The sequence below is a fragment of the Psittacula echo genome (genome assembly GCF_963264785.1).
Source record: "Psittacula echo genome assembly, chromosome: 3".
Lineage (NCBI taxonomy): Eukaryota > Metazoa > Chordata > Aves > Psittaciformes > Psittacidae > Psittacula > Psittacula echo.
Genome location: NC_137736.1, coordinates 57699133 through 57713671, shown reverse-complemented (window position 1 = coordinate 57713671; position 14539 = coordinate 57699133). Strand labels below are relative to the sequence as shown.

Here is a 14539-nt window from a genome sequence, read left to right as displayed (position 1 = left end):
ATGTAGAATGACAAAGACCAAAGTGCAAGCTCTTTCAGTGAGCTAGATGACACTAGATCTCAACATTAATATCGTAACACCTCAGCTACTGACTGCTTTTGCATAGGTGAGAATATGCATTCACTTTTCTTTCTTTCTGCCTCCTCCCTCTGCCTATTTTTTAAGAAAGAAAAAATTATAAGTTTCTTAGGTTCAGCCCAAAACAGAATGAAAAATATATACATTTTAAATGTTTAAAATACTGGCACAGATCCTTCCCATGTCCATCTGTACTTCCCTCCCTCAAAGATACAAAGCAAGTGGTCTTCAGCCATCCCAAAAGATTCCTGCATTTCAATTCTATTCATTCCGCAAAATATATTTCTTTAAAGGATTCCTTTCAAAACTTGTAAATGACTCTTTGGTCAATGTGCATGTAGCTGCTTTCTGGTATTGCTCCAAGCCAATTTTCATACGGTAGCTGGATATGAGGCAAAACCTTCTAAGCTAAGATTTTTGCATTACTGCTTAATAGTCCTCAAGTATTTGGTGCAAGTGACACAACCTGAAACAATTCCATGCCTATTGCTTGAAGTCTGTTGTTAAATCAATATAATTCCACAGGAAACACCACGGTAACCAAACTAAAATACCATATTAATATATACCGATAGGGCAGTCACAAATCTGTCCAATCTGTCATATGCCCTGTTAAGAAGTGCTGTAAACCTTGACACAGGTTAAGGGCAGACATGACCATCCACTAACAGTGGAAGAAAAGAGGCACAAAAAATTATAGTTAGCTGAGAACAAGCTGTAACAATGAATCATTGCTATGATATAATGAATAGATTATTGCACTTTGAACAGAGAAATTGATTGAATAAACCTGTCTGAGCATGCCCCTAATTTGTTATAATTTTATACTTTTCTGATATTAAAACTCAGCCTCTGATAAGCATTTATTATGCTTAACATTATTTGCTGGTTTTAAACTAATTAGATAAGTAAGGTAGCAATAAAAGGTTCAGGTGTTAAAAAAAGCATTAGCATAACTACACAGCACATAGAGGGAAAGTATTGATCGAAGTGGATAGATATTGAGAGTTTCCATCAAAAAGACAATTTTACTTTTCAGCTATAAATATGGATATAAGGGAGAAAGTGCAAAAACGAAGCCTAAGCAGTGCCCCTAGTTCCACAGCTAACTGTAGCTTCTAGCAGCAATGGCCAGCTAGGTGCCTAAATGGTACAAATAAGCTTATGATAATGATTCAATCTCAGGGGATAAAGTAAACTTCAACACAGCAGAAGTAAAAATAAAAAGCAAATCATAATCAGCAAGCTCAGCTCCCTTGTCAACACCAGAAGGAGGATGCTTCTCTACCTTACCATTGTAGCCGTGAAGGGGATATTGTCAATCACAGAAGAGGCCAAAGCAGACACCCAGAGCACTAAAATGATGGCCACCACCAAGCGCTGGTCCTCAGGAACCACCTGGAATTGGAAAAGATTAAATCACAATTTGGATGAGATGCTCTGTCACTCCCACAAACATGCGCACACACACGCCCTCCATGGCATAATTACACTTTCTTCACAGTTTCAATTTATCATCATTTATTATTCCTTTAGGCTCTGAGATAGGAAAAGCATCTTAAAGAACATTTATGGCTACATTCACTCTGGCTGTAGACGATGCATCCATATTAAATATCACCCATGCCAAATTATGACATGCTTTCTTGATACTGCTGATGCAGGAATGCAATCATTAGCATTAAATTCAAAATGGAAGTATTATTCATTATTCTATTTGAGTAATTAATATTTATCATTAGCACTAAACTCAAAATTGAAGTATTCATTATTCTATTAGAGTAATTTATATTTATTATTCTATTTTCCTTACATGTTGAAAAACTGTAAATATTTTAAACATACCTTTATTAATAAAGCCGTCTGTTCTCCTATATAGTCTATTAAGTGAAGATGAGCCAAAGCCTAAAGATATATATATAAAAAAATTATACCAACTAGTGAAGTACTGGATGCATTTACATATTTTTTTCAATGAATGAAAGAAAATACAATAATTCCTTCCCATTCACAAGGTATTGATCTCATGTAGCTTCTACAGCAACTTTGCAGTTGGTGGGAAGAAAAGGAATGGCAGAAATTGGTAGCTGTATTTGCAGAAGTGGGTTAGTTTTAGTGAAATGACTGGTAGCATTACATGAGAGGGTGGGACACAGGCATCAGAGAAAGGCTGAAATTTAAAGATCACATTCTTCAGTGAATATGTATTTTATGAATACTCAAACACAACTGATTTTAAACCAACTTCCCCAAATCACAATATAAACAGAAGTATGTCATGTGTTTAAGGTTAGATGAAATCAGGCATATTAGGCTCAGTCTCAGATGAAGAAATAGGAAAACAAAATACATATTTCTGTTAAACAGCTTTCTCAGACCCATTAAAAAAAAAAAACCAACAGCACCTATCTGCTAAAACCAGGCCAGAGATCTTGGGTGAATGGAAACTGGCACTGAGGCAGCAGCACCTGAAAGGCAGGAAAACCAGCTCTCCAGTACCTAAGTCAAGCACCCAAATGGAGGAGGTGAGCCCTGTAAGCACTGGACCCAGGCACAGCCTGGACCAGAGTGCTCTGTCCTCCCTGTGACAGCTGTTCCCACTTGTACAGGATACTTAGCATACCGTACAATCATGGTTACTGCAATGGATGAAAAGATATAGGAAGACTCCAGCCTAGTGGTGATGGCTCTGATCTCCCCTTGGGCAGACAGGAGGATACAAACTGAGTGTTCACACCCAGGAGAAGGATCTGCTCCCTCAAACCACAAGGTAAAAGGGTGATTTTAACTCACGAGAGCTAGCCTGCAATTTACTTTGGTTTTGTTTTCTTTTCTTACAAGCATCCAGAATGAAGCACTATTTTCAGGTTGAAAAAGGTATATCTATTGCTATGTTCTATTTTATGACGTCTCAGTTTCTAAGGGGTATAAAACCATTCTTGGCTCAGCTTGGACCAAGCTGTTCGGCTTTCTTTCTTTTTTCTGCCATGACAAAGAATCAGTCAGCTGCAATGCCTCATTTACTGACTGCCATCCAACACAGAGCCACAGAAGTCAGTATTTACACAATGCAACTCCATATAACCCACACACCTGGCAGTCAGACAGAGCCCTTCAGAGATATCCATAGAAAAAGCACTACTCAACTCACATGTTGTCAAATTCCATGACAGAGATGGACAAAGATCCTAATAGGCACAGAATGGTGTGGTGTAAGACATGGTAATGTCAGAGTGACAAAGGGGTTGCCATTCAGACCTGCAATTCCTGCGCCTGCAACTCATTCAGGAAGTAGCTGAATGTTAGTAGTTTGGGTATCACTGCATATTAAATTTGACCCAGAAATTATATTTCCTCTTAACAATGCATTGCACAAGAAAAAGTGTATCTACATTTAAAGACACAGCATGCAGAAAACAAGTGATAAGACTTTTAAACACATACCCATAACCCTTACATTTAAAAAATAGGTATTTTTTCATTACTTCAACGTCTCAGGAGAAAGCTTCCTAAGAAATGAATTGTTGTTGGTAATTTTAAGTTACTATTTTCATTCTAAGCTATCTGTGTTGCTTTATAAACTCAAATGTTATGACAGTGACTTTTTAAATGTTTGCAAAAGCAATACATTAATGAAGAGTAATTTTTTTCTGCTGTTGCTTTGTGTCCACATTTCTAAACAAACTTTTTAACACAGTTGTAAGCAATTAGACCCCAGAATTATATTCAGTTAACACTGCTGCCTTGTTACTTAATTATCTATTAACAGAACATACTACTTTTCATTAACACTCAAATTTTGTTCTGGAATCCAGACATGGTAAGATAAAAGAGATATTCAGGAAAGAGGTAAGGGAATGAAGGACACACACATCGCTCCTGCATGACAGTCAGTCTGCATGTAACCTGTCATGTCAGAGATTATCACTGATCAGACAACCAGCTTCAGGATGTCTCTATGATACCCGGGCCAATTGCCTTCAAGCACCTAAGTGAAAGTCAATTAGCACCCTGCCACTGGCCTCCTTTAGGTGTTAACTGCACAGAGGGAAGATCTTCTAGATCTTCCCATGTCTTCTAAGAGGAATAACTGTTACTGTACTAATTAGTATCTTCAGGCATACTAGTTCCCATCTGAAAGCTCAAAATAGAGTTGTACTGCAGAAAAATTCATGTACCATTTTAGATCAAAGTTTACTTTAGGCACAAAAATCTGTTTAAAATCCTCTTATGGATAATATGCCACAACGACTGTTGTAAATAAACTCTGCTTGAAGCAATTAAGGTAAAATGTCAATTTTGACTATAAAGTGGACAAAACACTGTATCCCTGAGAGGGGAACTTATGTAACAGAAGATTTAGATAGATTTTATAGCCTGTAACAGCCACTTGTGAACAAGGACTAAAAAGACAGTTCTAGAGATGAATTACTCAAAGTATAAAATAGAAAGCAAGAGAGCTCCAAAGGGTTTCCAACTTTTTCATTGCAAAAGAGTTACCAGACTGGACTGAAAAGCACCCAATGGCAGAATCGCCAAGAGCTCCCTCATCGCTCTAGAACTCAAACCACATTTTCTGGATTGACTTGCAGCCTAAGTCCCACTCATGTTTTTAAATGAGCCTTGTAATAGGAAAGGGAACATTTATAGCAGTAGGAAATAGCTTCAGACTGGGAACCATCCAAGGGGAAGGATCACCAAGGTGAGGCATACTAGCTGACAACTGCTGAATGCCTAGACCATTGAAAGATTCCATATACTTCAATGCATATCTTTGTTTTGACTTGTTTCTTCTTGACATTGTTAACCTAAATGAAAGGAAAATGCCTTGGCAAGGACTGTCATCTCCTGCAAGTCCAAACTGTAATAGATTCAGACCAAAATTAGCAGTGATGATGCACAGAACATTTTTCTCATTCACTTATGTGGAAGAATTTAGTGTCACACTTTTCTCTTGCTTATCTGTACAAGTTTCTTTCATGACCTTAAACTGCTGCTATTCTAGAGAGCTAAGAAAAATATTCTTTCATTATCAAACTATTCACTAGTGACCTGAGGAATCATAAAAATGAAGTTCAGTGAATTACAACAGTTGCATCTGAAGTATAACGGTAAATGGCAAATAACTTCCTGTGTGTTTTACTAAGTTATTGTGCAGTCACACAGCATCAAAATAAAAATTAAAAACATTCAATCTAAGCTAAAACAATAAATACATCAGAGAATGCAACTAATAAACTGTTACAGCAGCACTAAAAAAAGGAACATGGCTTCAGTATGGATTCCCCAGAAGAGCCAGAAAATGCAAAGATATATAGAGTCTGGAAAGGTAGAGAATTGCCTGTACTAATGGGTGTACAATAAATCAATATTTTCTGGTGAATTTTGAACCTAGTGCCTTGAAAACAAACCTCTCAATCAGAATTTCCATTCGTCTTCTTTTGACTTCCAGTTTGGCATTAATTAGAGTTAGCTGGATTATTCTCTGTATTGTTTCAAATTTTGTCCCTTTTACTGTTGATGTTTTTTTAGTAAATCCCAATTTACAAATTTTTGGTCTCTCTGCAGTTACTGGAGGCAAAGGAAGAAGGTTGTGTGAGTAAATTTGTTCTTACAGGCTTTTCCTAGGCTGCTCACTCAGAAAATTCACTAGCCATGGCAGTGCCAGTGGTCACTTGGGTTTTGTCAGTCATATTTATAGAACATTATTACATCATTTAAACCCAGCAAATTACTACTGAAAACTACTGAGCATTCTAGAAGCCTAATTGGCCAATAAATTTGAGTACTCATACAAAGAATTATCTAAACATTTAGGGTAAAATAAATCCTCTCAAGCTACACAAAAGCATCAAACAGTAAATAAAATGGAATACAAACAAGGCTGGACTGTTTCCGATAGTCAAGGAGACAAACACACAGAAACTACACAGCAAGATAGCCAGGCATTTCAAGTACTGAGTATCTTTTTAAATTGCAGTTCTAATCTGAAATTCAGTGATGTCATCCTATCAAACCATACTCCCATGAAATCTCTTAGGCCATTTGGTAGCCAGCATGCAGTAGACATCATTAGGAACATTTTCCACCTCTAGTTTATTTTTATTCTTTTATTTTTCCTACACTTGTCTAAATAATTGCAAAACAAACACATAAATACATATAAACTATGCACACACAGATTGCCAACATACCTGGAAATTAAAATTCCACATATATAAAAATGATCATGTCAGATATATTCAGCAAATGCAGCAGAAGAAGAATGAGTGATACCAAGCTTAGATTGAAAAATTAAATATCAAAGAGGTTCAGTCAGCTTCCACCAGTCTGCAATTTCTCTCTATTCTACCATGACTACATTCAATCTACAATATTCCAGTGGGATTGAATATGCAGAGGCACATAATTCACATTTTAAATCGGCTGTAACTATTCAAGCTTTAGAAATCAGAGAGTATTACCTCCATGAGAACAAACAATGCTGCAAAGAAAAGGAGGGTTGCCCACTCAACTCTGTTCAGTATCATCTCAAAGTCATGGATGTCTGCTAGCACAAGCAGCCAAATGGCTCCCAACATGGCGATCCAGCCTGCATGAGAAAGAGAGAGAAGACTTTACACTTAACAGACTTCTTATGGGTTACCAAAGTAAAAGTTAGAGTCCTGCCCTGTTCAGAGTGACTCTGTAACAGGGAAAGTTCACAGATACTGCAGGATGAATGGTTTCTGCTTTCAAATTAAAATAAATTAGAAAAGGAAAAAGGCAAATAAGGCACATTTGGGTTACCCCAATAATCAACGGTTGAATCACAGAGAAACCTTTAGGTGTTTATGAGGTAAACTGAAGGATTTTGGATCACCTGACAGGCTGGCTGCAGCCCCAGGGCCTTGAAGATTCACTGGCTACCTGCTTAGGAAGATAAATGTAGGAAAGGAAAATCTTTTTAAAACAGAAGAGGAACTGACTTTCAATAGCAGAACAGGCTTCCTCCAGACAGGATCCCTCTATACATCCTGAAGTGATTTAAGGCACATATATAAGTAACTGATTGAAAGTAAATGCAAGTCAAATGCAAAATCAGCCAGAGAATATAATTAACAGATCTCTGGTCCAAGCATGGCTCATTTTCGCTCTGCACAGTTAAAATGCTTTAGCTGTTTGAGTCCTCTGGCACATTATCTTAAACAATAGAATGGAATTTCAGATATGAAAGAAAAAGGGGTTGGGTGGACTCTTCCTCAGAATGATGCTCCTCTTTCTGTCTTCTCTATTTTTTCTTAAATAGCAGATGCTATTTATTTATTTTTTTTTTTTACACAAAACCCGAAGATACATAATTTAAGGGTTTGTTGTTTGGGTTTTTTTTTTTTAATGCCATAGAAATAAAGCCTGCCACTGCTTCAAGTTACTTCTCTCTTTGTTGTGACTATTTTATACACTTCATCCTATTTCATACATTCACAGTCAGTGATGTATTCACAGAAATGCAGAAAAAACGAGGAAGAAAGAAGAATAACAATCCCTGCTGGCAAACAACTTTAAGTCACAAACTTATAATCAAATAGCAAATGTGACCTAGGAAGAATAGGCTCCTGCTATGAAGTAGATAGATGAATAAAGTTAGCCCTCTCCAAAAGCCTTCAGCAACTGTAAGAAAATTCAGAGATAGAAGACTGTTTCACAAAATTTAGGCCATTCAGTTTACAGTTTATGCATAAGAGTTTTTCCATTTAAGTTAAAAGAAGAAAGAGATCAAAAAACATCCAACAGTTGAAAATTAAGCTATATTCCATTTAAAGCCTATTTAAATATGAAAAAATTAAAGACCCCAAAGGTCCTCACTGTTCATGAAGCTGTAAACATTTATTTTCCAAAAAAAACCCTATACAGTGTCACATAAATATTCCCTAATCGAAGAATGCATTTTGTTCTCTCAACCATATTTTAGGAGCTTCCAGTGACACACTACACTCTTTAAATGAGAATTTCAGGTTAACTCTGATCAGTAAGGAAGGTCTGCTGAAAATAACTACAGCTCAGTGTGGGCAACCAGACCTGCTTGAAAGCCAAAACCAGCAGCTAAGGAATTACTCTGTCTGGTCTGTTTGATAAGGAGATCTAAACCAGCTTGCACTAGCTCTGGCTTATCATGCTTCGAGGTGGGTTTATATTCTGCTGCGGTATTTGTGCCACAGTGAAATCATACTTCTTGCATTGTTTGGCTCCAAAACCAAAACACTCTCAGTGCTACCAAACTCTTTAGCCATTTACCTGTTCCTGTCCTTTCAATTGTCTCCAAGTGCCATCTTCTTCCCAGATCAAATTTGCTTTTGATGCCACTAACCTGGCTTCTGCCCCCTCTGCTTGGCTGAAACCACATTTTCCAGTACTACAAAAGACTCCTCTGTTGTCTAGTTCTCTCCCCATGACCATTCTTCTTACAAAGCTTTCACACGGCTGCATTGCTCTTCCCTTGATAAGTGGCTTTCACAACAAACTTTTCTTTAGCCTAGTGCAAACTTAAGGTACAGGGAGATGCAGGGAAATCCTTGTAAGGGGGCAGGTATGAAGGACTAGGAAATGTAACAGCTTGTCAGCTGAAATACCACTTACAGGTGGAAACAAAAGCAAACCTAAGCAGAGAGATGAAAAATGAAGGAATTTTGTACCCCAAATTTTGTAGCTTCAGCTTCTACATAGCTCCAAATACAGATTTTGAGTAAAATCTGACCTGAATGCCTTACTGGATCCAAGAACCATGTCTCACAACACACTTTTCTCACCTCAAAAGACAGACTCAGAAAACAGTCAAAAGCTGACATGCTGCAAGTCTATTCCCTGCTTTGGTCACAGTGATCTGTCACAGTGTATAGTCAAAAATAGCTCATGCATGAGCATCATACTGCAAGGGAGGAGGAGAGCAAAAACAACCACAAAAGAGAGCAGGGTAGGAATAGCTAGTCCCAAATTTCCTTGGGAAAAATGGCATTTTACCATTCAGTAGACAGAGATTCCGGAAATGATTGAAGAGTGGAAATACTCTTACTGCTGTGGATGAATGCTGGATTCCAGCATAAATTGAAAATGTATGGGGTTTGGGGGCTTTTTTTGCACTGGACTCCGGGTATATGTATAGACACTGCAAAACCAGTTACAACCACAGGAACAGGAGTGCTCCCAGAGTTCCCAAAGTAGCAAAAGAAAGCGAAGAGGGAACTGTCAGTTCCTACATACCACGCCTTTTTTCTAGCATAATTGATTTAGTGTCTTTCCAAATACAAAGCGAGTCTCTATGCAAATTAATAGTTACTTGCTCTGAACCCAAAAGGGTCATGGAAATGCACTGCCTTAGTTTCTTCTAACTGTCATGTTGGCTGTTCTCTAAATTCCAGTGAAGAACATTGGCCCCAATTCCTCCTTAAATAAATAAAGATGATGGCAAGTCCTGTAAAAGGAATACTGGAAGGGGAAGCAGATGTGTGCAGATCAGGAGCTTAGCAGCAGAATTTTACTGCTATTTTGCACAAATGTAAGTGACAACATTACATTTTGTCATATACAATTTGCATGTAAGTAGAATGAAGTGAAAAATTAAAGAACAGCAATTTCTCAATAGTTCTGGAACAATCTGTAATAATATCTTGGCATTATTTCTACCCTCCTGGCTCACCAAAAAAAAAAAAAAAAATCAACTTGAAAGTGCAATATGGAGATAATTATTCGCTAAAGCTAATGAAATATAATTGAATTGCACAAAAAGTAGATAAAGCAGGCATTTTCTAGCACCATGAAGTGTTATAAGCATTGATTAGGTCCAGACATGCAGCTTTGCAGGACAGAACAGTGCCCTGCCTTACAGTATTGTTGCTTAGGAATATGGACGGACAAGAGAGGTGTCTTCCTGCGGTGCTCCAGGAAGTACGGCTCTCCAGAAGCTCAAATACCTCAGCTGCCAGTTCTGGCTGCAAGAGCTTGTTTCAGTCTACATACATGGCCTATTTGGAGTGTAATTATTTTCCTTGCTATGCCTGCAAAGAGGAGTTACCCATCTCTGAAGAGTGCAGAGAAGAGAGGAGGAAGGAGGGAGTCTCTTGAGGCATTTGGGGGACTTCATCAAGATGTTTGTTCACAACACCCTTTAATACCATGGTTTGACTTCAAGCACCCCCACAGCTGGGCAAGAGTGAAGTCTTCTTCCACAGCCTGAAGGCCACAGTAGTTAGTGTATGCCATAACTTCTTGATTAACTGCTCTCTGCCGAATTGCTTGTCAAATTTAACTTCAATGTTAGTGGCAGCCTGCAGATTTTCTAAGGTTTTTCCAAGGCCTTTCTAAGTATGTTCATGACAGTGAACATACTATATCAGTGTTTTATATATTTGGGTGGCTTTACATTTGACCTGGATTCAATTTGAAGCGTTTCTTCCTTTTTGAAGAACTGAAAGTACTAAGATACATTAAAGACTAGCTTCTCCATTTATTTTCTAGCTTACTGGGCCATGAAAGAGAACCAGGAGGAAGAGAAATAGAAATAATTTCAAAAAATAACTTCTCATTCATATAGTGAAAGCAAAGCCCATTTATGGTTCCACAGACCATTTCCTTTACTGCTTCTCAGTGCCAATAATTGATGCTCTGGAAATATAACAGGGAAAGAAATTGAATCTAAATTCCATATCTGCACTGCTTTGGTACCTGTTGAAGACTGTGAGGGTTTCTATTTATTTTAGCAAAAATAAAATTAAATTTTATTGTAAAATGCACCTTTCAAATTTATAATGCATTCTTCATAGAAAAGATTCCCAAGTCTTCTGCTTGGGAGGAAAAAAAGTACAGTAGAAATAGCTTTAGTGCTTTGCTTTTCTCATACACCTACCCAGCAGGGAGAACCATCTTTGGAACAATAAATAGCACATGATGAGAAGAATACAATTGCAATTCTATTTAAAAAAAAAAAAACAACTTATTTTGAAATAAGCAAGCAGAAGAACTTGAAAATAGAAAACAATCTAGTAGAATCAAATACAAATCTAGAATATGTGGGAGGAAAGTAGGTGAAAGAGAAAGAAATGAAAGAAAAAAGTTACTGTGTAATCTGCAGGCTTTTCAAATGCTCATTAAGAAAAAAATGTATTCTTTAGTAAAAGTAATTTTGTCTGACCTGCTACCAGCTGAAAAGCATAATAAGCTTCCTCCTAACAATGTGAACATGTAGACACTGTATGTTCACTTTACGTGCAAAGAATTTGAAATAATGTATTGAATAATGAGGGCACACTGAAGTTTCATTTTTGTGGAAACTGAAATGACACTTGAGACATTTGCACTGGAAACCAAAGCCAGGATAACATTGCATGATCTCAGTGCTGACCTGGGAAAAACAGCATGCTCCTCAAAAAAGATGGGCACAGGGTACTACATTTAGGCAAGAAGACTTAAAACTCTACAAATCCAGGGTGGGAAGCAACTGGACACCTAAGTCTTGCAGGAAAGACTCAAGAAATACAGTGGATCACATCTGAGCCTAATGACCCACTGAAGTACAGAACAAGAACTATAAATAGTAAACCCTGTGAAGTAATCTCTGATCTCTTTATCCCTGGTAAGCCCTGACAAGACACACTTTAAGATGCATGCCCATTAGGAAATCCGAGGCAGAGAAGTAAGCCCAATCGACACTCTGAAATGTTGGCTTTTGAGGAAAAATTTAAAGAATTTTTAGATATTTAAAAGATATTTAGCTCTAAAATAAGAAGATTAAAGGAGTCCTGGCAAGTCATTGGGTAGATAACAGGCTGTTTCAGAGGGCAGAGAGAAACCTGTTTGTCACAACAGTAGTGGGCAGGACAAAAGGGAGTGAGAAGGAGGTGCAATAGCAGTGACGAACCTTCAGGTTACACAATATACAGTGTCACAGATTTCTAGTGGTTGAGAAACAAGTAGAAAGGTGGGGTTTTTTTAAATCAGCTAGACCAGCTTCTGCCAGATGGAAATACAATACTTCTATCTGCAAACGATGGACATTGATTTTTTTAAACATTTGGCGCTGAGCAAGGCATGAAGTTCTTTTTCTGCAATCTTAACAATTATCTATCTGTCAAAATAGCCACAGCAACATTTTGTGAACTGCAGAAACCCTTTTAGCCCACAATGTCCATTACAGGCTTACCAGCTAAAATACATTTGGTGCTTACCTTTGAATAATTGGTTACACAGCATGTTACTGAACATATGAGGAATTCCATTGCTGTGTTCCAACAGCTTAATCAGAAGACTGCCTAACTCCAGGAGCCCTCCAAATTTAGCCAAAGGATATATGCCAGTCTTTCATATACTATGGTGTTGTTTTCATGTTATGTAAAGCATATACTCAATTATACTCTTATACAAGCATATAGAAATATTGGGGCGAAAAAGTTAAATCAAAGACATTTTCAGTAGTGCTTGCTCTATTCATGGAATATATTTCATCAGTAGTTGTGAATGTGAATTAAAATATCCTGTATTTCAGTTTCTGTAATTTATCAGGCATCCCGGAAAATACACATTCTGAAATCCTGCTGAATGCTTACAAGTAATACTTGCTGTCAACTGATAAGCACTATTTTATCTTTAATATAGTTAGAGATTGCTATAGCTAGGCACTGCATCTACAGGGAGGTTGTGGTGACAGATATATAGCTGTGTATATTGCACCAATCCATAAAGCTAAAAAATTTACAGACCTATCTCAGAAAAGGTCACTGTAAATAAACACACTCCATTGCCATAACCTTGTTGACTTCTATGAACCAAAAATAATTTGAGAAGATGCAAATATCAAGATAAAGGAAAGGCCAGCTTCTCCAGAAGTAAGCAATAAAGTATCTGCTAGTGCAGCTTTTGTACAACTGCTACCATTCTTGGTTTTTTAATCGTCATCCCAGGCGCAGCTACAGGTTGGGCAGAGAAGAGATTCAGAGCAGCCCTGTGAAGAAGGGCTTGGGGGTGTTGGTCGATGACAAAATGAACATGAGCCAGCTTCAGTGTGTGCTCGCAGCCCAGAAAGCCAACCGTGTCCTGGGCTGCATCAAGAGGAGCGTCACCAGCAGGTCGAAGGAGGTGATCCTGCCCCTCTACTCTGCTCTCGTGAGACCTCACTTGGAGTATTGTGTGCAGTTCTGGTGTCCTCAACATAAAAAGGACATGGAACTGTTGGAACAAGTCCAGAGGAGAGCCACGAGGATGATCAGGGGACTGGAGCACCTCCCATATGAAGATAGGCTGAGGAAGTTGGGGCTGTTCAGCCTGGAGAAGAGAAGGCTGCCTGGAGACCTCATAGCAGCCTGCCAGTATCTGAAGGGGGCCTACAGGGATGCTGGGGATGGACTATTCATCAGGGACCGTAGTGACAGGACAAGGGGTAGCAGGTTCAAACTTAAACAGGGGAAGTTTAGATTGGATATAAGGAAGAAATTCTTTACTGAGAGGGTGGTGAGGCACTGGAATGGGTTGCCCAGGGAGGTTGTGAATGCTCCATCCTTGGCAGTGTTCAAGGCCAGGTTGGATGAGGCCTTGGGTGGCATGGTTTAGTGTGAGGTGTCCCTCAGGGGGGCAGGGGGGTTGGAACTAGATGATCTCAAAGTCCTTTCCAACCCTAACTATTCTATGATTCAATGATTCTATGTGTATGGGCAGCTGCAAGGACTGAGGATATTTTCCATGCTTAATTACATGTTTTTAAAGATAACTATGTAATTTCAAGAGCAGAATTTTTTGAAAACTATCCTATAGGAAACTAAGAGTGCAAGGATCATGGAAAGCAGATTTCTCTTGGTTTCAGGAGCAAAGTGTTATGCTGAGAAGGGGTGGTAATTAATATCTGGACCAGACTTTGTGAGTCTTAGTCAATTTGACTGCATCAATTTACCTCTATTTCAACATTTTCATTATTACATAATCACAACATTTATTTTTAACTCTTATTCAGGATTTTTTCAACATCACTATCAAAGATATCACTTAAATGGCTACATCCATTCACAATTTAAAGCACCAATTCACATCTTCACTCTGCAATTAAATCTCCATACTACATACTCAGAGGCCAGCAGGTCAGTCCCATGCAGTGCTCTTCTTGACCTCAATGTAAAAGTCCTAGACATCTTAAACCAACACCACTGCATGCCGAAACAGAAAAGATAGAATCATACAGTCATAGAATGGTTTGGGCTGGAAGGGACCTTAAAGATTATCTAGTTCCAACCATGCTGCCTTAGGCAGGGACACCTTCCACTAGACCAGGCTGCTTAAAGCCGCATCCAACCTGGCTTTGGACACTGCTAGGGATGGGGCAGTCATAACTTCTCTAGGCAACGTGTTCCAATGTCTCACTACTCTCAAAATTATCAACAGACGAATGAAGCAAAGGCAGGGAGGCAAAAAGCACTAAATATGCCAAATTCCATTGACTGTTATA

At 38.3% G+C, this 14539-nt stretch overlaps 1 protein-coding gene across 1 annotated transcript in view; it reads right to left on the bottom strand.

Moving 5' to 3' along the window:
* Positions 1-14539, bottom strand: part of OCA2 (OCA2 melanosomal transmembrane protein) — a gene marked incomplete at both ends in the record, with an annotated part of 171283 nt that overhangs the window by 64887 nt on the left and 91857 nt on the right. The window contains 3 exons of the mRNA XM_080614470.1: positions 1372-1476; positions 1924-1983; positions 6543-6670. Coding sequence (XP_080470596.1) covers positions 1372-1476; positions 1924-1983; positions 6543-6670 — 293 coding nt within the window. The remainder of the gene's footprint in view (positions 1-1371; positions 1477-1923; positions 1984-6542; positions 6671-14539) is intronic.